Source organism: Salvelinus fontinalis, chromosome 27, assembly GCF_029448725.1.
Source record: "Salvelinus fontinalis isolate EN_2023a chromosome 27, ASM2944872v1, whole genome shotgun sequence".
Taxonomy (NCBI): domain Eukaryota; kingdom Metazoa; phylum Chordata; class Actinopteri; order Salmoniformes; family Salmonidae; genus Salvelinus; species Salvelinus fontinalis.
The window spans coordinates 8,251,392-8,277,502 of record NC_074691.1 but is presented as its reverse complement, the minus strand read 5'-3'; the positions used below and the strand labels follow the sequence as shown (position 1 = coordinate 8,277,502).

At 41.4% G+C, this 26,111-nt stretch overlaps 2 protein-coding genes across 9 annotated transcripts in view; one reads left to right on the top strand and one right to left on the bottom strand.

The window, feature by feature from the left end:
• LOC129824961 (sorting nexin-14-like) overlaps positions 1–9,320 on the top strand; it is a 27,997-nt gene extending 18,677 nt beyond the window's left edge. For 3 of the 8 annotated variants that reach the window (XM_055884555.1, XM_055884554.1, XM_055884558.1), the window contains 10 exons: positions 2,129–2,224; positions 2,386–2,486; positions 2,708–2,819; positions 3,106–3,146; positions 3,354–3,473; positions 4,901–5,024; positions 7,447–7,611; positions 7,888–7,983; positions 8,778–9,025; positions 9,169–9,320. In XM_055884555.1, the coding sequence (XP_055740530.1) occupies positions 2,129–2,224; positions 2,386–2,486; positions 2,708–2,819; positions 3,106–3,146; positions 3,354–3,473; positions 4,901–5,024; positions 7,447–7,611; positions 7,888–7,983; positions 8,778–9,025; positions 9,169–9,210 (1,145 nt within the window). In that variant the 3' untranslated portion in view covers positions 9,211–9,320. The remainder of the gene's footprint in view (positions 1–2,128; positions 2,225–2,385; positions 2,487–2,707; positions 2,820–3,105; positions 3,147–3,353; positions 3,474–4,900; positions 5,025–7,446; positions 7,612–7,887; positions 7,984–8,777; positions 9,026–9,168) is intronic. The other 5 variants (XM_055884562.1, XM_055884561.1, XM_055884559.1 and 2 more) reach the window with 3 other exon arrangements.
• Positions 7,114–26,111, bottom strand: nt5e (5'-nucleotidase, ecto (CD73)). The gene is made up of 9 exons (XM_055884568.1): positions 25,531–26,111; positions 17,637–17,859; positions 16,944–17,132; positions 15,752–15,949; positions 12,075–12,229; positions 11,874–11,982; positions 11,591–11,740; positions 11,206–11,406; positions 7,114–10,797 (listed from the first exon to the last, which is right to left on the bottom strand). Exons 1-9 carry the CDS (start codon positions 25,861–25,863, stop codon positions 10,631–10,633), a joined length of 1,725 nt encoding a protein of 574 aa, XP_055740543.1. The 5' UTR covers positions 25,864–26,111; the 3' UTR covers positions 7,114–10,630.

Below are 26,111 nucleotides of genomic sequence, written 5' to 3'. Positions count from 1 at the left end.
AAATCTATAGATGGATTAAATGTGTAATTATGTCCAGTGTCCATGCTGTAAATTGTTGTAATTACAGCAGATGCAATGTTATTTCTATTGAATAATTGTGACTCATATGTAAATCTTTTTCACCTTTTTATTTTTCAGAGAGGAGAGTCCAAAACGAACCTTGGGTTTGCCAGGACACAGGAGTGTGCAAGAAAGTGGTCAGCATTTTTTCCTACAGTTGGAAGAAGCAGAAGGCCCTGACAAGTACACAGGATAAACGGAGCCTGCCCCTCCACAAGCTCATCACGGAATCCCCATCTGTATCTCGACTGCAGATGATGGAAAGAGTCCTGGTGTAAGAAAAGGCCGTCACACAAGTCCTGGCAACAGACAAAAAAACACGGCACCCTGCACCCTCCTGGCAAGACAGTGAGGTCTTTGAATCCATCACGGCAGCACCTCCAGGATTTCACAGGATTTTAGTCAGTTAAGAACAAATTCTTATTTTACAATGACGGCCAACCCCGGCCAAACCCTCCCCTACCCCGGACAACGCTGGGCAAATTGTGTGCCGCCATTGGACTCCCGATACTGCACGGGATCGAACCAAGGTCTGTAGTGACGCCTCTAGCCCTGAGATGCAGTGCCTTAGACCGCTGCGCCACTCAGGAGCAAATGTCCTGTCAGGAGAGACATACGTGAGTGTGTCGTATCTGAAGCCGGTCCTCCATTTGTTCAAGATGGAGGTTCTGAAATCAAATGATGGCGATGACCGGTGTTAATGCGGAAAAAACACTGCACTTCTTATATTTGGCAGGAAAAAGTAAACAAAAAAAAACAAAAATTCTTTAAATCCTGAGTGCATTAAATATTTTTATTTAATTTTACTGCATATTTATTTAACTCGTATACCTTTTATGTTTCATGTTTGCACAGGTTTACCACAGAAGTAAAAAAATATATATACAAAAATGTGTAATGCCCCCTTTCTGTTTTTATAAGGTTCAAAGCAATATTTTGTAATTTATTAACTTTGAAGGGCTCATGAAATGTTTTTTGTTTACAGTATATCGTTATCGTCCGGACAGTGGAAAATATCGTGATATTATTGTTTTTTCATATCGTCCACCTCTACGATAAATATCTTGATTATTTTTTTTTTACGTTTAAATAAGCTTTTTGCACAATTAAAGGTCAAATACACTGCATTTCAAACAGTCAGTAATAATCGAATGAATTCAGGCCGTATAAAATTATACCTAGGCTAAAATATAAGCCTTCTACCATAAGCTTTCTATTTGCTTGCTAATAAGGTAGAACAGTTTAACTATTATGAATACACCCTCCTGTCCGTCTCAACTGTTTGAACAGCATAGCCTGTTCACTTTGTTCAGTTGTTGAAATCAAGTGGCTTACCTGGATAAGAAGGTGCTTATTTCTCAGAATGACAATGAGTTGCCAATTCCTTAAATATTATGCACATTGCACATTTATATAAAAAAAAAACAGACAAGACAGCTAGTATATAAGTCTGTGGCTAAAATGCTGCTAGCAGTAGCGCGTCAGAAACTGAGCATGAATTTTCCATGGTCATGTTTATTGATACTCATGTTTTAGTAGGGTCTGCTCTGTTATGAATGTTGGGAGTTGAGACATATAAAAAGAGTATCGTTCTCCTCTATTACAGAAAAATAATGTCTTAAGTATTTCGGTGTCCATATGACCGATTCTGTTGGCCCAAACCTCAAATGCAAATAGCAAGTTTTAACTGCTTGTTGTCAGAGAGCAAGAAGTTATCGTTTGTCGTTGTTGTGCGTGGCATGGGGGGGGGGGGGGGGGGGCTTAATGTCTGTGTGCGAGTGAGAAGGTGCGCAGAAGGAGCGAAGGAGATGAGACCAAAAATACATAAACGCTCATAAAAACAGGGAAAAAATGTACTTTTGATTCTTGCGATACAAGCATTTGGAACATCGCGCTAAAACATAAATTCAAATCAATCGAATAAATTCTAGATATCGGCCTACCTACTATGCAGGAAATAAAGTGCCATTTGGGAAGCAGCCATACATTTGATGATTATTGACAGTTGGGAATGGGAAATATAAAACTGCAATATTGATGTTGGTTTTCAATTCTGTTGATTCTTGAGTGGTTTTCTCAGTGGGGCATGAAACGGAGAACTGGTCCATCTTCAGAAGATACATGGAATTCTACGTTCTAGAAAATAAACTCACAGAGTTCCATGGTAAGATGTCACTTATACTTTCTCACACATTTCAACAGAGGAAGTGTACCTTTTTTGGCTTTATTTCAGTCCTGTGGCTGGTGGATGCTGACAGAACTTTTGTTTCCTTTTTTGACACTATAAATGTCACTAGTAAATTGACCTTGTTCACTTTTGCACAGGCTCATTTGCAGATGCACAGCTTCCCTCCAAAAGAATTATTGGACCAAAGAACTATGAGTTCTTGTCATCCAAAAGGGAAGAATTTGAGGAATATTTGCAGGTAATGATTCATAGGCCTGTTGCTTTGCATAGTGTGCAGTAAGTAGTGCATTCAAGGCTTTAAAAAACAATAAAATGACTCTAATATATCTTCATCTCTCTCGCTTTTGGTGAGTCCTGTGCGTGTGTGCATATGCGTATTTGTATTGTGTGTGGTGTGTGCATCTATGCGTGCATCCATGCCTGCATCCATGCCTTTATCTGTGTGTGTGTTGGGAACAGAAACTGATGCAGCACCCAGAGCTAACTAACAGTCAGTTGTTGGCAGACTTCCTATCGCCTCACAGCATGGAGTCTCAGTTCATGGACAAGATGTTGCCTGATGTCAACCTCGGTATGGAGCATTTTCTAACACATTCACACAGTACATCATTAACATCTATGGAGCATTTTCTAACACATTCATACATTATGACACGAGGAGGGCTGGAGATGCCCTGGAGAAGTACATGTTCTGGGTCCCAAATGCCACCCTATCCTCTATATAGTGCACTACTTTTGACCATGCATTCATACAGAATTTATAGGGCTGAAAATGCCATGGTGAAATACATGAGAAATTCATCATTGATTAGCTATGTAGCTCCACGTGGATCTGTATTGATTTTATTCCTTCTCAGGTAAAATATTCAGGTCTGTCCCTGGAAAAATTATAAAAGAGGTAAGAGGCATTTTTCCAATGTGCTTTTAATAGTAGAATATCTCTTGGGGTTCCGGCCAATACCAATATATCAATGTTATAGTTAATCTCTGAGACTAAATTTAACTGGAAAAGGAAGTAGATATGATCAGACAATATTCCGGCTCAGTCGACTGATATTAATCACAATGTTCTGTCTTTGTTTTCCTCTGCATCTCTGCCTGCCAGAAAGGACAGAACCTGGAGCCCTTCATCCAGTCCTTCTTCAACTCCTGTGAATCTCCCAAAGCCAAACCTAGCAAACCAGAGATGACCATGCTCAGCCCTACTGCTGAGAAGAACAAGAAGGTGAGGCTAGGGTTGCACAATTCCCCAAAGTAACCAAAACATTTTTCCTAAAGTAGGGTCACATTTTCCCCAAATTCCCAAGTTTTACCTTTACAATTACTGTGCGTGCCAATGGTGCAAAACTCCCCATTTGCCCTGGGACCACGTACACACTTCACAGTGAACACTGATTGTATACATCCATCCCATCAATCTCAGATATATCTAGGGATGTGTCCTGCTTCAGTGGACAACCTTGACCAATGTTCCCTCTAAGGCTTGTTTTGAGATCAAAGCGAGAGCTGCATGTAGCCACATGTGCACATTTGTTCATATCCTTTGCTAGTTAGGGAGTTATTAGCCTAGTTATAGATAATTTGTAGTCAGCAATGGGGGGGGGATGGCTTCCTACAAGAGCATCTTTGAAAAGTGAGTCAGGTAAAAAGCTTTTTCTTGTCTTAAAGGGGCAGTGTTGTATTTTGAGACAGGCTTGAATAAGCTAAGTAGCCAATAGGCAAAGTGTAGCATAATATTTTTGATTCTCTATAATAATGGTATGGGAACAAGAATACATTTTATTTTGTAAAGTGGTTCAATTTTCAGTCACCTTCCTTGTCTAAAGGACAACTGCATAAACAGGTTAATGTCAAGCCCTACATGTTTTTTTCAAAAGTGTCCTGGAATGTGGGCCTACATTGAACACCAAACATTGCCTGCTACTGTAGGCTGAATGATAGAACAGCTATTTCTGTGTTAAAATGTTATGGGATGAATTTACTCCATTGTTTTTGATGGTAGGCCCTTCTGATAGGCCTACATTATGATCAAATAGCCACAGTAGCCTACTTGACCTCTGTCTGAAACTAACTTAAAGTGGGTACAGCCTCAGTGTTCACAGTAAACGAACACTGGAAGTTGCACTGCATTTTCACAACATACAAGCTTGCGCTCAGCAGACCTGAAATTTGCTCAGTGACGAAAAACATTTGAAGGAGCATTGGCCTTGACCCCAACTAATAAATTAAAACCATTTCTCTTAACTCTCAGGCGTTTTTACAAATGACCCCACGATGAATGCTGGAACCAAATATTTTAGTGTCTTCCGTTTAAAAAATTTAAAAAACAACATTTTTGTCAGTGTCAAATACTTAGCCCTGCCCTTTGACAGGATGTGCTCATTTCAGTCACAATGATGAATATTTGCATGTTCCTTCCACTAACCAAAATGAGAGAATGTTCCGGTCATTCCAGGGTTTAGCACTTTTGAAAGAACATATTCCATGGAAATGTTGCATGTAAAATCTCAGATTTAAATGATCAAGTAAGTGTCAGACTGTTAGTTAGAAACTGCTTTAACTGACTGGTTTGACTCACTTCCTTGAAAGACTGAGTTGTGTGTTTTGTAGTCTTTAATTTCTCGTGAATATAAAAGATTCCTATCTCCCTAGCTATTCACTGACCTGTACAAAAACAACGCTAACCTGCCCGAGGGCCTGGAGAAGAAACACAACCGGAACTGCTTTATGGAGGTGATCTCAGTGGAAGGGATGTATGACTACATGATGTTCATGGGTAAGTGACCAGGCACCAGGGAAGAAGTAGTCCCTTGTGACTGAACCATGATTTGAAATATGGTAATCACACAAATAACACAAACATCTTGAACATAATACGGCTGTCATTAGAAGTGAATCTAGTGAAAGAATATGGAGGGTTTTAGTATTGCCAGTGATGGCCACTACAGTACATGTAATGATATGAAGGTTGTAGGTAGGCTTGTGACTGTAATTGAATAACCGTGTAACTGACGGTAATGAATGAAGTCCAACATGACAGTAAAATAACAGTCTAAACATTTTATTTAGGCCTACATTCATTTTAGGATTTTTAAAATCTTTTAATTAACTTTATTTTCATGTTTATTTTTTATTTCACCTTTATTTAACCAGGTAGGCTAGTTGAGAACAAGTTCTCATTTGCAACTGCGACCTGGCCAAGATAAAGCATAGCAATTTGACACATACAACAACACAGTTACACATGGAATAAACAAAACATACAGTCAATAATACAGTAGAAAAAAAGAAAACAGAAAGTCTGTATACAGTGAGTGCAAATGAGGTAGGATAAAAGAGGTAAGGCAATAAATAGGCCATGGTGGTGAAGTAATTACAATATATTAATTAAACACTGGAATGGTAGATGTGCAGGAGATGAATGTGCAAGTAGAGATACTGGGGTGCAAAGGAGATGTAGATACACTTGACCTAATAGCGGGATTGTTTACTATTGATTATAAGGAATTGTTTCTGTAACTTAGTATGTCTATTAAACGTTTTACATCTCCTATTTCCATCTGTCCTTTGATGCTACAGCAGCTAATCACTAGATGAGCAGGAGTGTACAGCATTATAGGCTATGGCACTTCAGTAAAAAAATTGCTTGATTTCTGGAGTTTCTTGTTATACATTGCACGTATTTGTTGTTTGCTAGTAAATAAATCGTGTCTTTTAAAAAAGGTTTGTGTTTGACTATTCATTAGTTATTCAACAGCAGTTGCCAAGATTAATCTGGCTCTGAGGCCTAGAATGCGCTAATGTTGTGCAAAAAAATGGACAATGCGCCAATCCTCTCCAACCTGGTATGATATAATAACAATCTTTATTTAATTTATAGACTAATCAACGCTGATCAGGCCCGGTCCTGGCTGATATGCCAACCTAAGCGAGACGACAAAAAAATGCTGCCATCCTATCCCTGCAGAGTAGAATAGTAGCCTAAGCTATACAGTTTTGCCCGCAATGCACTTTTATGAATGCCCATGTGGTAGCCAACCGTTTGTAAAACCGGCAATTTACTATTAATCCCTGTCATTTGGTTACATTAATTTCTGTTAATACATGTATTAATTACAGTAATTTCATTCTCGGAGTGGAAACGTTGTTTGCAGAGTTCACAACCTGCTACTGAATAAAGTTTTGGTTGATTTCATGCCATCGTTTACGTGCACCATGTGAGCAATGAGCATTTGTCTGGTTTCTCTGTCCTATTAATGTTGACGGAGCGTGGGCGCCTGAGCACGCATAGAAGTACCTAGCCTGCTTCTTGTAAATGTCAAATGTAGGGAAGTGCCCAGCTGGGCTTCTTAGTAATGTTTTTTTTACCTTCACCTTTCCAGTACTTTTCCCCCCAATGATAAATAGGCTATGTTGCGTGTATTTATTATTGCAATTGTTTTTGTTTTTTAAAAGATATAAAGACAGGTGGCAGGTGCTTTAACAGGGGTGTGCGTGCGAGTTCGTTGATTCTCTCTATAGGCCTATATGCCCATTCAGAAAGTTTCCTCAAGTAGCCCATCTGAACTCTCTCTTTTAATAAAAATCAAATACTCCTGTCATGATTTAATCTTGTAAAAGGCCTATTTGCTTTGATTGATATGACTTTCTGTAGCTTAGGCTACCTCATTGTTCTCATTACGGCATCCTCTCTCTGAAGAACATATGCCAATGCCATCTAATGACAGCAGCAGGGTTTGTGACGTAATGCGAATTTTTCCGGAAAAGCGTGAGGAAACCCATCGGCTTTATTTGAATCGTTTTGTGCGTCAAAATAGGATCTGTATATAAAAATAAATGGTATGCAGAAAAGCCAACACAAGGACAACGTAGGCATACATTTATTTTGTCTCCATTAACGTTGTCAATACGAAAATGCGACACTCTCCAACCTGGCATTTCTTAATTTGGTGATTCATATTTATAAGTAACCTTAATAATAATAATGAAATGGAATGATGATGATAATAAAAGTGTAATGGCTTTTTAAAATAGCTTTTATTAAGAACCATATTCATGCAAGCAAGTGTACAAACAGAATTGTGACCGTCACAGCGCTAGTCGTAGCCACCTATTGCCCAGCCATGATTCTTCTCATTGTGTTTGGTGCTGTATTTGTGACAACTGCTCATGTAACGAAATGATTGTTTGACTGACAGGTCGAGTGGTGTTCCACATGCCAGACTGGTTGCACCACATCCTGTCAGGGGGACGGATCTTGTTCAAGAACACGCTGGAGGCCTACATGGATAACTACATCCAGCACAAACGGGACATAATTCTGCAGGAACACCATGTCGTCTCTCTCGTCACCATGCTCAGAGGTATGGTGAATGTGTGCGTTTTGCTTCAGTAATGTTTCCCCCTTTATAAACCTTTTGACTGTTTTTCTTCCCCGACCCCTCCTATTTCCTTCCTAAAGCTCCACCAAAGGGTTTTAGGGCAATACACACAATCACTGTAGATGTTGCTGTTCCACTTCAGTGCTTAGCCAATCTCACTATGTTGTTGTTGTGAATTCCTGTCCATTATGTTCTGGAATTGCCTTGCCTTGATCCACTTCTCCCAGACTCATGATGATGTTTTCTGCCCAATCTTAGATGCTGTGTTCTGTGAGACCAGTGAGGAACTCGCTACAGGAGACAAGCAGAGAAGAGCCAAGAAGGCATTCGAAGAGATGATGAATTATTTGCCAGGTTCGATCCAAGCTTTTAGCCTGGTCATGGCATGATATGACAAGGAGTTGGTATGATAGCAGAAACAGACTGGCACTCGCCGACGGTGTCTCAGGGGGAGTTGGGATATGCAAAAAACATTTCCAATTCACACATGCGTGAAATAAGAAAATATAAGCACCCACCAAATTGTTATTATTATATATTATAATACAAACAGACTGGAACTCAGGCTACCAAGCATTGGCTGACAACTGATATGTTCTCTAGTATTATTTTGCTGTATCCATCTGCTTCCAACTGTTGCACAGATCCAGTATGCACTCTCTACACAAGATATCTAGCTCTCAGCATGATGGATTCATGTCTTAAGCACAGTTCATTAGCCACCGAGCAAGTTCCGTTTTATTACATTGTATTGACAAATGACATCCAGACACAGAGAATAGTTTTCTCCAAGCCCAGATATTTTCCATTTCATCATATCAATAAGTCCCATTGCCTGTGCATATGCCCCTATGGGCCCTGGTCAAAAGTAGTACACTATAAAGGGAATTGGATGCCATTTTGGGACAGAACCTGTGTCTGGTGAACACTCCCTGATTTATCGGTTTCATTCTAATCTCTGGAAGCCTGGTCCTACTTTTGAAAGCATGTCCTGGCAGAAACGCTGCATGTTGAACAAGTGCAATGGCATCATCCATGGAAATAGTAATAATTTGATGGAATCACCTGCCAAAGGTATAGTTGAGTTTTTATGGATAAAGTGGGCCTCAGTTGTACTGTATTGATATCTTTGTCTTTTCACCTCATAGACTTTGTGGAAAAGTGCATCGGACAGGAGGCCAAATACGAGGGCATCAGGCTTCTCTTTGACGGTTTTCAGCAGCCACTTCTTAACAAGCAGGTAAAGCTGAAAGCCAAACAAGGAGACCATTTTCTCTGCAGCCAAGGTCTCATGGTGCATTATCTGTTTTCTCTGTTGTTTCTGTCCTCTGCCCCTCAGATGACTTACGTTCTGATGGATATTGCTGTCGAAGAACTGTTTCCAGAGCTCGGCAAGGTAAATTCCTAAGAATCGGATACACAAGCCAACCATGTCTTTTCCAAACTATTTAGACACGCTTATTTATAAAGTAGGAAAGTACCAGGATGTAGTTTGTGTACCTTCCTGCGGATACCGTGACAATGTTGTCTATTCTGCAGGGACAGAGAGAGCCATCGGCCGATAGTAACCAGTGGATGTAGATAACAGCACGCTTCCCTTCCCTGGAATGAAAGTGCAGTGCAAATTCCAATGTCTCTGGGATCTTATCAACATTCCAATGTACAATAATAAAGTATATTTATTGATTTTACAGGGTGGTCATATTTTATCTGGCTTAAATAATTCCTTGCTGACTGCTGCACCTAGGTCCATCTTGATGTGTCAATGTAAGAGGTTTTCCCTTCGTGAGATGATGGTTATCCAGACTGTATGTGTTTTGTATGGTAACTATGGTTTAATTTGTGTATTTTTACAGCAGAGATGGAGGCTGGAGCAGTAAGCTGAGCTTAGACCTGTGGTTAGGGTCATGTTTAGTTTCTCACATCCAAGTCAGCTTCTCAGTTTTCTAAATTGAGATTGTGTCCTAATACATTTCCATCTGCCCTTCCTTGGAATCTTGTTTCTCCCACTGTGGAAAGGAAATACTTTCCATGGTAATACCACGTGCATTCCCAGTCCACTGGTGCCAGCGGTGGGTGGAGATGAATGGCTGGCACCTGTAAAGAATAAAGCCTGTGGGAGCGAGTGTTCCTTTTCCTCAGAATACTACTCTGCCTTGAAACAGTTCTGATCAATGGTGAGAGCAGCAAAGCCACACCCCTCACACAATTGAGTCACTTCATATTGTTTCCTTTTTGAAACGCTACATTAGATGGAATGAGGCATTGTACTTTTTTTTTCTCATGAGCCAGTTCAAGATCAGAGATATCTGTCTAAATGTACTGCTATCAAGCTTATTTCAATATCACAACAAAGCCAAATATAAAACATTACATTTCACACAGGCTATTTACATGACCTCTTTGGTTCTCAATGTATTTCTCTAGAATTAACAGAGGGGGATTTGAAACAAGCTAACCAACTTTAGTAAAGTCCTAATCAGATTTTATAGCGTTCATGACCATAAAAAAGTCGCTAATTTGCCCTGTAAAGAATACCATAAATATTTACACATGGTTGATCACCAACTCATTTATCTCCTTTTGAGATACCTCTCTGGTCCCAAAGAGCTTTAAAACAGAGCTCGTTGTTTGTATATCTTCTCTCATAAACTAATGCTGGTTAAGCAAGCATACTCTGCCCAGTGCACACATTAAAACAGGCAGTGGTCATCTGTTTCCATCTCTGCTGAAGTTTACACTGTATGTGGTACTATTATATTAACAGAATTTCTGAGCAAGAGCGTGACAGCAGTTACTGTACATGAGACTTGACAAAGCAAAACCTGCCTAGAGGAGTCCAGTGTGTAATTTCCATAGAAATATCTAAGCGGCTTGTTAATGGATATTTCACCAATGTCCTTCAAATTTGTACTCTAGTTAGTCTAACTAGAGTTGAGCTCTTCCCTTGGATGCTGAGAAGAACACATCCAATGGCGAGCTAGCGTTGCAGGCAGGGATCTCATAGGCTCCTAGACAGAGCCATCACCAGCCCTATCAGGATTAACAGAGTTGTGTGTCCAGATCCTCCTGAATTTGAGTTGGAAATCTTGATACGTCCTTCTACAGCTGGATGCACCTTCTTCCTCTCAGTAATGTAGCTGGCCACCACCGAAATGTCCATGTCACCTGTAAGAGAAACTATTTTCAACCCCCATGAACCAGTTACCAGATAAGTTGTTGGTTAAGTAATAGTTGTGCAACCACAGTGCAACAGAAAATGCTCAAGGCGTTCCTGTTCATATGAGTTTGCAGAAAGGCGCTCATCCCTAGAGATACATTATCTGCGTCCCAAAAGGCACCCTGGCCTATTCCTTATTTAGTAGACTACAGGGTTGGGGTCAATTACATTTCAGATTGCAGACAATTCAGGAAGTACGCTGAAATTCCAACTTCAATTCTCTCTTAATGCTTTGAGGAAAATGTAGAATTTGGTTTTCTTTCGGAATTGACCCCAATCCTGGTGCACTATACAGGGAATTGGTTGTCTCCAATGGCACCCTTAGTGTTCTAATCTATTCAATTCTGTGAGCTCACCACTGTCGTGTTTTAGCTTCTCCTCTTTGATCATGGAGAATCCGTCTCCTCCTTCCACCAGGTAGGAGGGCAGGACCACCTTGTATAGTCTGCTGTCGTTCAGTGGCTCATAGACGGGCACCCGGCAGTTCGTACAGATCACACTGATACTCCTGGCACGTTCCCCTGGGGGCCTTGACATATCATACTCTACATGGAATCCTATTGAGATTATAGGAGTGAATAAAGTCAGTCCAAAACACTTGTCCTCAAAGCAAAACAATAGTACATTCAATGTAGGTGCACAGGTTCTTGGGGCTAGATAGCTGGAGACAAGTACCGGATGTCAACTGGTTTAGGTCACATTATGACCCTCTTTACCAATGAAAATGAAACAGACTGATACCTGATACTTGAAGGAATTCCCCTGTGCTCCCTCCATATCTCCTGACAGAGTGCTCAAAAGCTTTCCTCAGAGTGGAGCCCTTCAGCTGCACCAGATCATAGGTGCCTCCAAACGGCAACACAGCAATCAGGTCTTCCATCGTGATGGAACCTAACAAAATAGATTTCACTCAGTTTCCACATTGAGGGAAAAACCCCAGAAGTCTCCATTGAATTTTCTGTTATTGTCCAGGACTAAGCTTAATCTGTGTCCGGGAAACAGCCCCATAAAGGCATACACTCACCATTTCGGCTGCGTTCATCTATGGATGACCGTATTGATCCCCCTTGGACGATGCAGGAGCTGACATGGTTCCACTGAAGCTCATCTGCATATTTAATGTTGTGGTGTACCTACAGCAAAATAACAGGATTTCATCAGTAGGCTACAGACTGACCGAAAAGGTACCAGGTTTGGGTAGCTGTCCTGGGTACTATTAACTCACCATAGCGTCGCAGATTAGGTTTCCCAGGTTGCACTCTCGGAACCTGCACTCTTCAAACGTTCCATTGAGATACACCAGGGTCTCCCCCACATACTGGGAGGAGTAATTTGCCAGGGCCTTTTTCCACTCGTTTACGTCAGCAAGAATACTGGGGTCTGACAAGAGGAAATCATATGCAGTTACTGGGTTGATTCAGTGCCTTTTGAGAAGTGTAACTTGATTTCACCTCAATTTAACATTCGGTCATGATGAACATTTTAAAATGACATGTTTTCCCCATCTCAAGAGGTTAAATAAAATGACTATTGTAAGTGCCAAATAAAGTGTTGATGATAAAGAAACTTGTGACACGGGGAATGGAAGCTTGTGTGCAACAGGGAGTGGCAATTGAATGCAAGCTTCACAAAACAGACAGATTTAAAACATTTCTAGCCTACGGGTACCCAGCTAGCAATGGGAAAAAAACTACAATGTAAAAATTCAGCCCAAAACTAGACCTCTTCTGGGGGGCTGGCACTGATTGAGTCATCCCAGAATCGGGTGTTGCACTTGGCCCGGAATCAAAATGAATGACTGCCCAGAATCGGCCCAAGTACATCGGGCCATTTCCATCTACTGGAATTCAGTCAACTTTGCCGGCATCTTACCAGAATTCCCCCCGAGAGGCCCGATGCAAATTTAAATGACTGTATACTAAATTACTATTATACATTTTATGCATACAAATTATACCCGTCTACCCAAAAGAAAAAGTATGTCGGAAGAAACACTGTACACCTGGTGACCGTGTCAGCGTGCGTGCGCCTGACCCGCCACAGGAGTCGCTACAGCACGATGGGACAAGGACATCCCGGCCGGCCAAACCCTCCCCTAACTCGGACGACTCTGGGCCAATTGTGCGTTGCCTCATGGGTCTCCCGGTCGTGGCTGGCACGGGTATCGAACTAGCATCTGTGGCAACGCAGTTTGCACTGCGATGCAGTGTCTTAGACCGCTCCCCCACTCGGGAGGCTCCAGCCACAAAATTAATGCTTATCAATTGCCTTGCACAAAGTAATACTGCCGAAGGCAGCCCAGATGACGTCGGCCGAGTCTGACTCTCACCCGGAATCGGCCCAGATCCACTGTGCTAGCTGGGTAACTAGGTTGACGTGTTATGCTTGACCCGCTCAGTTTTCCACCAGAAAATGGCTAAAAAGAGTAGAACTTGCTCACCTGCTTTTACTCTGATTTGACTATTCGATGTTCAATGGAATAGTTTCACCTTTTTAAAATGAGAGTTCAGTTCACCTTAAAATAAGGGACAGATGTAAATGAATCACTAATCACATTAAATAAATAATGATCTTCAGAAGTGACTGTCGAAGAAAATAAATAACTAGGGCTTTACGATGATGGTGAAACTTGGAGACAGTGGATTAAAATCTTCCTAGAAGTGACAGGTTTGACAGATGCTGAATTTTGGCACTTTAGCAAGCCTTTATTCATATTAAAAATATTTATTGAATTCTCCATGTGTCTATATTAAAGTGCACTTCATTTAACAGAACAGGCTTTTAAAATTCATTATTGGTGCACAATTTCTACTTTAATGTCAAAGGTATTTTATTAGGATCCCCATTCGCTGTTGCAAAAGCAGCAGCTACTCTTCCTGGGGTCCACAGAAAACATAATACAGATTAGACAAGAACAGCTCATGGACAGAGCTACATTTAAAAAAGGCACATGTAGCCTACATATCGATGCATACACACAAACTATCTAGGTCAAATAAGGGAGAGGCATTGGGCCGTGAGGTGTTGCTTTATCTTTTCTTTTTTAAACCAGGTTTGTTTATTTGAGCAATATGAGATGGAAGGAAGTTCCATGCATAAGGGCTCTATATAATACTGTACGTTTTCTTGAATTTGTTCTGGATTTGGGGACTATGAAAAGACCCCTTGTGGCATGTCTGGTGGGATAAGTGTGTGTCAGAGCTATGTGTAAATTGACTATGCAAACAATTTGGGATTTTCAACATGTTATAAGAAGAGATGCAGTCAGTCTCTCCTCAACTCTTAGCCAAGAGAGAGACTGGCATGCGTATTATTAATATTAGCCCTCTGATTACAATTAAGAGCAACACATGCCGCTCGGTTCTGGGCCAGCTGCATCTTAACTATGTCTTTCCTTGCAGCACTGGACAATCAAGATTAGACAAAACTGGAGCCTGCAGAACTTGCTTTTTGGAGTGTTGTGTCAAAAAAGCAGAGCATATTTTTATTACGGCTAGACCTCTCCCTATCTATGCAACCTTTGAATCTATATGTTTTGACCATGACAGTTTAAATTACTTGGCGTTACCTTGGATTGTAGTCTCCTCAACTTTCTCAACAGCCACACCATTCATTACCAGATTCAGCTGAGGTCTATCATTTAAGGAATGATTTGTACCAAATACAATGCTCTTAGTTTTAGAGATGTTCAGGACCAGTTTATTCCTGGCCACCCATTCCAAAACAGATTGCAACTCCTAAGGGTTTCAGTGACTTCATTAGCTGTGGTTGCTGATGCATACACTGCTCAAAAAAATTAAGGGAACACTTAAAGTGGACAGTTTGATTTCACAGAAGTGTGATTGACTTGGAGTTACATTGTGTTGTTTAAGTGTTCCCTTTATTTTTTTGAGCAGTGTATATGGTTGAATCATCAGCATACACGGACACACATGCTTTGTTTAATGCCAGGTCATTGGTAAAAATAGAAAAGCGTAGAGGGCCTAGAGAGCTGCCCTGCGGTACACCACACTTTACATGCTTGACATTAGAGACGCTTCCATTAAAGAGAACCCTTTGAGTTCTATTAGAAAGATTGCCATATCGTGGATTCAGAGCGGAGGTTGAAAAGCCAAAGCACTTGAGTTCTCAACAACAGATTATGGTCAATAATATCAAAGGCTGCACTGAAATCTAACAGTACAGCTCCCAATCTTCATACAATTTCTTTCAATCAGTAATTTGTGTCAGTGCAGTACATGTGGAGTGCTCTTCTCTATAAGCATGCTGAAAGTCTGTTAATTTGTTTACAGAGAAATAGCATTGTATTTGGTCAAACATCATTTTTTCCAACAGTTTTCTAAGAGCTGGCAGCAAGCTTATTGGTCTGCTGTTAGAACCAGTCAAGGCCGTTTTACCACTCTTGGGTTTGCAGAATTACTTTGAATTCCCTCCAGGCTTGATGACAAAGACTTTCCACTAGGCTCAGATTAAAGATATGACAGATAGGAGTGGTTTCACTGCTTAAGACACAGTGAAACGCATTCTCATTGAATTAGTAAATATAAGCCTGAAGTAGAAGGTCAACGATGGTATGTGTACAGTAATGTTCAGTAGTGTTCTCCACCAGACATTCAAATGATTACAAACAAAACATAGGACAGTATCACCATGCTATACAGAGTCAAGAAAACCAAACTTGTTATTTTCACACTTACGTCACAAGTGATATAAATAACAGCAGCACTGTTGATGCAATCGGAAGTCCATTTCATTGTGTAGGTCTGAAATGGCAACCCTATTTCCTATACTACTTTTGATAAGGGCCCTGTTCAAAAGTAGTGGACTGTAGAGAATAGGGTGCCATTTTAGACACACTTACTGGCAACTTCACCTCATGTTACTCAGTAGTACTGTACTCACCCTCTGGTACAGAGCTGTCCAGCAGGATGGGGTTGCCTGTGGACTGGACCACATTGCCAGCCTCATCAAATGTCACCTTGAGGTAACCCAGATATTTCCCAAAAGCAAAGGCCTGCACCACAGGGACGTCCCGCCCATCCTCTGATTTCACCATGACGGGGTAAGGACCTGCCGGAACCTCAGAGGAAGGTTTCTCTCCTATCGAAACAGTGAATGTAAACAATGGAATTAATGAATGTTTTCTATATATCAATCATCAGTTGCATTGTAATCATGCTTAAGAAAACAGCCTAGCAATTAAACAACGCCTAAATAACTGTACGAATGCATTAAGATATAGACTGGGTTTCAATCAGCTGCTGTATAATGGAATGACTCCAGGCCATAGACTTCTTTGATTCTTATGTTCTTACTTTCCCACCACATCAGCCTGAACTACACTTATTTACAGCCGGAATTACTGAACACAGGGCTTACTGTTTGTGCTTTAGTGAACTGTTCTAAAGTGTAGGCCTCACATCAAAGGGAATCCTTATAGCCATCACAGAGTCCTCTCTTTAAAATAAAATAAAAACAGCATAGCATAGGTACTGAACTTGCAAGCATGGGAACCAGCCAGTACACTGATTCTAACCAATATGAATCATGGCTGCTGTTGTGGAAAAAGCTCAGCACAAGCTAACTGGGGCTACATCCCAAAATGCACCCTAATCTCTTTGTAGGGAGTGCCATTTGGGACTCACACAAAACAAAAGGCCAGGATCGGCATCAGGTAAGACAGGTGGCAGATACTCATTGTTCCAGCTTTTTGATATTGCACTAATTAAGGATGTGAATGGCCTCAAATCACAGACCAAGAGCTGCTGAGGCATAAAGTAATATACTGCCTGTGTGGCAAAAACAGCATGGTGTGGTTGTTGGTTGAGCTATTAGTAAGCCTTTTTCCTTCAGGACTGAAGGCAGAATTTATGTGCTTTGGTTGGACACATACATGTTCAGTTCGGGATTCAACTGTAGGTTCCACAAAAACCTATGACAGTTAAAAAGATGGTGTTCGTTCGGATGAAATACAATCTCTCCTATGATTGTAACCTTGTCCCCAAGCCCAGAGAGAGCCCTGGCTGGCAGATGAAATTACTATGATTGTAAATATTAAACAAAAGTAGTCTGTGGTAAACAATGCATACCGTACCTGTGTACAGAAATGTGTTGCTGTGTCCTCCAATGACCACATCCACACCCTTCACCCTTCTGGCTATTTCTTTGTCCGTAACGAAGCCAGAGTGACCGAGGGCGATGATCTTGTTGACCCCCAGGGTGATGAGTTTGTCGACCTGGGGCTGAAGGGCATCAATCTCATCCTCAAACACTAAGTTAGGTCCTGCAGCAGAATGGAACAAAAATACATTTTTATATCAGGGAAATTATTCAAATGTATCTGGGGCAGCGTTTCCCAAACTCGGTCCTCAGGACCCCAAGTGGTGCACGTTTTTTGTTTTTTTTGCCCTAACACTACACAGCTGATTCAAATGATCAAAGCTTGGCGATTAGTTCATTATTTGAATCAGCTGTGTAGTGCTAGGGCAAAAAAACTAAACGTGCACCACTTGCGGTCCCGACGACCGAGTTTGAGAAACCCTGATCTAGAGGAAGGCATTATTAAAATCATAGTGTAAATATTGGGAGCAAACACGAAGCAACCGGGACAGAGCGATCAATATGGATTATTGTGACGAGAGTAGGAGGAGAGGAGCGAATGCATGAATATGAAGCTGAATAGAGGGAGAATAAAAGGAAGATACATTAAGAGAGGGGGGGGGGGGGGAGGATGTAGAGAAGCTAAAACTTCAAGCAAAACCTTAATCAAGTCAAAACATAATTGTACCCGTTTGTGAAAGGGCAGGTGTTTCCTTTGAAGTGTATCCAACCACGCCCACTTTCTGAGAGCCGACATCAAATATCTTATATGGGAAATAAAGACCGCTGATGTGTGGCGAAAGTGTGTCATCTGCTTTGATGTTAGCACTGAGGACTGTGCACTTCACCTCCTGGAGAAATGGCTTGATAAGTCCCTCCACGTTATTGTCAAACTCATGATTCCCCAGAGCCTATAAAGTTACAAACAAAGGCAAAGGTCAACCACAACATTTCCCGATTAACAACAATGTTCAACCAACCATACTGTTCTGGTGTTGTTGTGCTGCCAAGTCCATTTTAGATGAGTTTATCTAATGTTTTTCTTCATCTAATTGCTACGTTAGTGCATGTCCACCAACAACTGATGGAAAGAAAAAAAAATCTGTTATTTGTTTTATACATGACTAATTAGCATCCTCCTGGGGAAGGCTTCCTGACCATATTATGAATATGGCTTCAATTATTCCCAGCCAGTGTCACACTGAGAATTGAAGACCTTTGTCTGGACTAGTCTTGTCCACTACATTGACACCTTGCTCCAGGCTACTTGTCCCTTGTACGTCACAGATTAATACACCGCGGAGTACCCTATCCCTAAAGACCCTACGGAAAATATGTCTCTATACACCAAGGTGCATCCCAAATGGCACCCTGTTCTTATTCTCTTTACAGTGTACTACTTTTAACAAAAAGAGCCCTGGTCAAACGTAGTGCACTCTATAGGGCAGGGTACTCAACTCTTACCCTATGGAGGTCCAGAGCCTGCTGGTTTTCTGTTCTACCTGATAATTAAATCAAATCAAACTGTGTCACATGTGCCGAATACAACAAGTGTAGACCTTACCGTGAAATGCTTACTTACAAGCCCTTAATCAACAGTGCAGTTCAAGAAGAGTTAAGAAAATATTTACCAAATAAACTAAAGTAAAAAATAATAAATGTAACAATAAAATAACAAGGCTATATAGGGGGTACTGTAACCAAGTCAGTGTGCTGGGGTACAGGTTAGTTGAGGTAATTTGTACATAGGGGTGAAATGACTGCATAGATAATAAAATTTGAGTAGCAGCAGTGTACAAAACAAATTGGGGGGGGGGGGGGGTGTCAATGTACATAGTCTGGTGGCCATTTGATTAATTGTTCAGCAGTCTTATGGCTTGGGGTTAGAAGCTGTTAATGAGCCTTTTGGTCCTAGACTTGGCGCTCCGGTACCACTTGACGTGCAGTATCAGAGAAAACAGTCTATGACGTGGGTGACTGGAGTTTCTGATCATTTTATGGGCTTTCCTCTGACACCACCTATTATATAGGTCTTGGGTGGCAGGAAGCTTGGCCCTAGTGATGTACTGGGCCGTACGCACTACCCTCTGTAGCGCCTTACGGTCAGATGCCGAGCAGTTGTCATTCCAGGCGGTGATGCAACCGGTCAGGATGCTCTCGATGGTGCAGCTGTCTACAGACCAATATCTATCCTACCCTGCCTTTCTAAGGTCTTCGAAAGCTAAGTCAACAAACAGATCACCGACCATTTCCAATCCCACCGCACCTTCTCCGCTATGCAATCTGGTTTCAGTGCTGGTCATGGGTGCACCTCAGCCATGCTCAAGGTCCTAAACGATATCTTAACCGCCATCGATAAGAAACAATACTGTGCAGCCGTATTCATTGACCTGGCCAAGGCTTTCGACTCTGTCAATCACCACATCCTCGTCGGCAGACTCAACAGCCTTGGTTTCTCAAATGATTGCCTTGCCTGGTTCACCAACTACTTCTCTGATAGAGTTCAGTGTGTCAAATTGGAGGGCCTGTTGTCCGGGCCTCTGGCAGTCTCTATGGGGGTGCCACAGGGTTCAATTCTTGGTCTGACTCTCTTCTCTGTATACATCAATGATGTCGCTCTTGCTGCTGGTGAGTCTCTGATCTACCTCTACGCAGACGACACCATTCTGTATACTTCTGGCCCTTCTTTGGACACTGTTAACAACCCTCCAGACGAGCTTCAATGCTATACAACTCTCCTTCCGTGGCCTCCAACTGCTCTTAAATACAAGTAAAACTAAATGCATGCTCTTCAACCGATCGCTGCCTGCACCTGCCCGCCCGTCCAGCATCACTACTCTGGACGGTTCTGACTTAGAATATGTGGACAACTACAAATACCTAGGTGTCTGGTTAGACTGTAAACTCTCCTTCCAGACTCACATCAAACATCTCCAATCCAAAATTCAATCTAGAATTGTCTTCCTATTTCGCAACAAACCTTCACTCATGCTGCCAAACATACCCTCGTAAAACTGACCATCCTACCGACCCTCGACTTCGGCGATGTCATTTACAAAATAGCCTCCAACACCCTACTCAACAAATTGGATGCAGTCTATCACAGTGCCATCCGTTTTGTCACCAAAGCCACATATACTACCCACCACTGCGACCTCTTTGCTCTCGTTGGCTGGCCCTCGCTTCATACTCGTCGCCAAACCCACTGGCTCCAGGTCATCTACAAGACCCTGCTAGGTAGAGTCCCCCCTTATCTCAGCTCGCTGGTCACCATAGCAGCACCCACGTGCAGAACGCGCTCCAGCAGGAATATCTCTCTGGTCACCACCAAAGCCAATTCCTCCTTTGGCTCTCCTTCCAGTTCTCTGCTGCCAATGACTGGAACGAACTACAAAAATCTCTGAAACTGGAAACACTTATCTCCCTCACCAGCTTTAAGTACCAGCTGTCAGAGCAGCTCACAGATTACTGCACCTGTACATAGCACATCTATAATTTAGCCCAAACAACTACCTCTTCCCCTACTGTATTTATTTATGTAGCTCCTTTGCACCCCATTATTTCTACTTTGCACATTCTTCCACTGCAAATCTACCATTCCAGTGTTTTACTTGCTATATTGTATTTACTGAGCCACCATGGTCTTTTTTTGCCTTTACCTCCCTTATCTCACCTCATTTGCTCACATTGTATATAGACTTATTTTTCTACTGTATTATTGACTGTATGTTTGTTTTACTCCATGTGTAACTGTTGTATGTGTCGAACTGCTTTGATTTATCTTGGCCAGGTTGCAATTGTAAATGAGAACTTGTTCTCCACTTGCCTACCTAGTTAAATAAAGGCAATAAAAAATAAAGTTACCAGTGGCTGAAAACACAATCAGAGGGATGAATGAGTGACGAATTTCCAGCCAAGAGTGTTCCATTTAAAAATAATTCCTTCCTTCCTCCCACACCCCTTGCGAGCGGTGTATACTCGTCAAACGTCATGAAACGTCATCAGAAGTAAGTGTCCACTTAATTTGAGGGCTGAGGGGATAGGGGGTGTCTTTTAAATGTTTGGAACGCAACCTAGGTTTTTACTCCAACCCTAATTAAGCACACCTGATTCTAATAATTAGCTGGTTGATAAACTGGGGTTGGAGCAAAAAACCTACAGGAAGGAAGCTCTGGGTTGGAAATCCCTGACTATATAAACTCAGCAAAAAAAGAAACGTCCTCTCACTGTCAACTGTGTTTATTTTCAGCAAACTTAACATGTGTAAATATTTGTATGAACATAACAAGATTCAACAACTGAGACATAAACTGAACAAGTTCCACAGACATGTGACTAACAGAAATGGAATAATGTGTCCCTGAACAGGGGGACACATTATCAATCCCTGAGTCCAGCCTCTCTCAGCATATTGCGGAAAGTCTGATAACTGATGGAGGGATTGTGCGTTCCTGGTGTAACTCGGGCAGTTGTTGTTGCCATTCTGTACCTATCCCGCAGGTGTGACATTTGGATGTACCAATCCTGTGCAGGTGTTGTTACACGTGGTCTGCCACTGCGAGGACGATGTCCGTCCTGTCTCCCTGTAGCGCTGTCTTAGGCGTCTCACAGTACGGACATTGAAATTTATTGCCCTGGCCACATCTGCAGTCCTCATGCCTCCTTGCAGCATGCCTAAGGCACGTTCACGCAGATGAGCAGGGAACCTGGGCATCTTTCTTTTGGTGTTTTTCAGAGTTAGTAGAAAGGCCTCTTTAGTGTCCTAAGTTTTCATAACTGTGACCTTAATTGCTTACCGTCTGTAAGCTGTTAATGTCTTAATGACCGTTCCACAGGTGCATGTTCATTAATTGTTTATGGTTCGTTGAACAAGCATGGGAAACAGTGTTTAATCCCTTTACAATGAAGATCTGTGAAGTTATTTGGATTTTTAAGAATTATCTTTAAGACACGGTCCTGAAAAAGTGACGTTTCTTTATTTGCTGAGTTTAGAAATAATGATGCTCAAATTTAAAATCATGACAAAAAGGTCCAATGCAGCTGTTTTTATGTCATTATTAAATCATTTCTGGGTAAAAATGAAGTACCTTACAGTGATTGTTTTCACTTAAAATTGTCTAAAATATACAAAAATAGCTTCTTAGCAAAGGGCAAAGAATTTTGCTCGGACTGTCTGGCGGTGGTCTGAGTGGGGAGGGAAAAACTGAAAATGAGCTTTTATTGGTAGGGGTTTATAACTCTTTTTTATTGGTCTATTAACTGATTTACCGCATGGTGATGTCACCATGGATGGCCAAAACTCCATCCCACCAAAACTGCCAGAAATTTCAGGCAGCCTTTTCAAACAGCTCTTACACTGAAAGGGAATTACCATCATTTTCACAATATTATTCCAACCTCATAGTGTGGAAATATGTATAAAACACATCGCAGTTGACTGCACTGGGTCTAAGAGTTTAGTTGGTTAAAAGTGCTAATTGATCTCCACTAGTTAACTGTCTTAGATACAGTATGATTGGAAAAAAACATGAAATATATCCTAGCCTAACCATCATGCAATATTGTATGGTGAAAATATGTTTACAATATTTTAAAGGTCTAATATTATAAAAAGCGTGTAAAGCTCAAAGACCAGTACCACGGGTGACCACTTCTCTCGACTTGTGTAAGACATTCCCTCATTTTGGCCCTTTGTCCCGCATCCCACAATCAAACATTTTATCAACAAATTGAATTCCACAAAAAATAATGAATACAAAATATAAAAACATATTACAGCATGTGAATCGTAAATCATTTCCCAAGCGATTCCTGAACAATTTATCAACGTTCTGAGACCAAAATGGCAGCCGTCATTTAACACAGTCCTGTCAAATTGTATTTTCCTCAGTACAAACATGAAACTTGGACCGAGTAGGCCAACAGCAGATAAATACAGAGGGCTGTATAATTAGCTACTGAGAAATGTACCCTCACAAAAAGAATGATAAAATCAACTCAGTTTTTTAAAACAAGTGTTTCCTTAAATTACTACTAATGCAAGTTTGTTCAGCAAGAAAAAACAATAAAGAGGTCAATTTGTCACGTATTTCATTCAACATTCCAACCTGTCTCTTGCAGTCACATTGTGCTTATAAAAATATTTATATACTGGGTGGTTCGAATGCTGATTGGCTAACAGCTGTGGTATATCAGACCATATACCACGGGTATGACAAAACATGTACTTTTACTGCTCTAATTACGTTGGTAACCAGTTTATAATAGCAATACGGCACCTCCGGGGTTTGTGGTATATGGCCAATAAATGACTACGGGCTGTATCCAGACACTGTCGTGTTTGAGAACAGCCCTTATGTAACAGTTTAACTTTAGTCCGTCCCCTCGCCCCGACCCGGGCGCGAACCAGGGACCCTCTGCACATATCAACAACAGTCACCCACGAAGCATCGTTACCCATCGCTCCACAAAGTCTGCGGCCCTTGCAGAGCAAGGGGAACCACTACTTCAAGGTCTCAAAGCAAGTGACCTAACCGATTGAAACGCTATTAGCGCGCACCACCGCTACTAGCTAGCCATTTCACATCCGTTACACTTAGCCATAGCAAATTGGCCATATACTACATATTGTATATGGGCCATATACCACATATTGGCCATATATTGCTTAATTATATCATAAGGATGTGGTACTGGTAATGTTGAGAACCTTGACTGACATAGGTATATGGAGCCAAACAGGACCAGAACATCTAACGTTAGGCAGGAGACAGCTTCCTGCTGTAGATGAACAACCCAGAACTGTGTGTTTGCCTCAAAAAGTATCTTGCTTCAATCAGTTTATTCCAGTTCAGAATAAAAATGACTTGTATTTTGACAGCAACGGTTCCAACCTAGACTTGTTTCCAACAATAATTTCTACAGTAAGATGTACAGTAGGCCTGATCATTTTATATCTGTACTGTTACTTAGGGTTAAACTATCAGTAGCTAGCTAACTTGCTTTCCATAACGTTAGCTATTAGCTGTGTACAAGGCCAGGGGATTGTTTGAAAGAGAAACTCACAAGTACCACTGAGATAGTACTCCCTTATTTATGCTTATCATCACCTTTTATAAAATTAAGTTACTAAAGACTTCCCCGCACAAATCACATTGAGGGAGCTCCTCGTTAATTGTCAAAGTTTGTATGAAAGAGAGGAACTCATCGGTTTATTGGCTTTTCGTGACGATTGAGCTCAGTCAGAACTTGTTGCTAGCATGAGTCCATTTGGCGAGTGGGAATGACAAGTCAGTGGCTGACAGCGCATCACCTGCTGTTAAACGACAGCGATGCGGCTTGTGTCACCGAGTGAGCGCCAAGAAAACTCAAGAAAAAGATCTGGTAAACCGCGAAGCACACCGGCAGCTGCCAAACTGAGCAGAGACCGCTGCTAAGCAGTGAGCGCACTGAACAGAGACCGCAGTTGCACTTGGCCAAATCAATTCACTAAATAATTATACATTTACTCTGACACGTCGCGACCCATACTTTTAAGAAAGGCTGTGTTGGAGATTTTTCCAATCGTTGTTGAGATCGGATATTCTGCATAGTGCAAGAGGAGAAGTAGGCCAGACAATATCATTGGTCTATCATATCACATTTCTCAAATCCTTTCGGCTAAATTCAGGCAACGCTTGGAGAGGACAGTTAGGCCTAACAATAATACTTACAAAACGCGTGCTTGTGACGAAGAGCTACCAAGTAAGTAACTGAAAGATAGTGTATAAGGTAATTTCTTCAAACTTGTGAGGGTAGCATATTCTCCGCTACTTCACTCAATCCCGTTTTAAAAAGGATAATTTCCTAACTGTTTTACATTCCCTTACACCAACCAGAAAATGTTTCCTTGGATACATATTTCCAGATTTTCATAAACCAGCTACACATGTGGTCAAGATTCTGCGTCGCCAAATTTTGCCCGACGTATTTAAGTTCTTGGTGCGCTTCAATTAGCTCGTTCAATACGAGCAGGGGTAGCGTCGCACCGCCACCTCTCACAACAGAGGTCCTTTAGTAAAGTTTGATCAAAGCTGAATCAATGTCTTGTAAGATCATAATGATTCATTGGTATTCTACATATCGGATACAAACATCACAGCGTAGTATAACGTTACTGTTACACCAAAAACACCACCTCATTTGTTATGAGATTTTAGGATGGTTAGCTAGATAGCTGAATAGTAAAAAATATATTTATATAATAATATATATGGCCAAACCATAACAGCGCGCGTCACTAAGCAGAATGTGCTTTTATTTAAACAAAATACTGGACGTTTAAAACCATCTGCTCTAATTTGCTCACAAATTCTAAATTCAGATATTCCCATGAGTGTAAAACGTTTAGAATTATCATTCACGATTGACAGTGATGATGGCCTATTTTGAAATAGTGATAGTGTCCGGAGAATGTCATGCCAAATCATCCTGTTGTCACGCATTTGGGTATTTTAAATGTGGTCACCCAGAGAGCACCCTCCGTTATGAAATGATACAGTCGCCCACATTAATATTCTACTGGAATGATGTAAACTGCTTACCATCGCATCGTAGCCAAGTTTATTCATAAAATAAGCAGCCTCGGCTCCCTTATATACATTAAACCAAACGGTTCCCTGAAATTGGTCGCCTGCATCCAGCAGCATCACGTTCTTCTCCCGGCTCCGGATCTCCTGTATTTTCGTAAACCTCCTTGCCACACCAGCAAAACACGGAGGCTTGGTGCATTTGCCGTAACTGTTGCTCGTTTCCTCAACCCTTGCGTGGACGTCGTTGGTATGAAGCAGGGTGAGTTCCCACGCTTCCACAGTAGAAACATGACTACAGATGCAGAGGTAGAATAGAAGACCCTTCATAGACTCACACACTCCCATCCTGTCGTTGACAGCGCACTGTATTAGAACACAGAAGTTCACCCGTACATTGACTGCACCAGAAGGCGTGGACACAAGAAGGGGTGTTCTTCTCCAATCGTAGGATATAAATTACATGGCTTGGGTTGGTTTATGTGTTTACAGTGTCCAGTAACTTGACAAGGAATGCCCACACGCAATTCAATATTACGTTCAACCTAATAAATAAAAGGCGTACAGCCATGCACAAACACAGCAAAGTGATACAG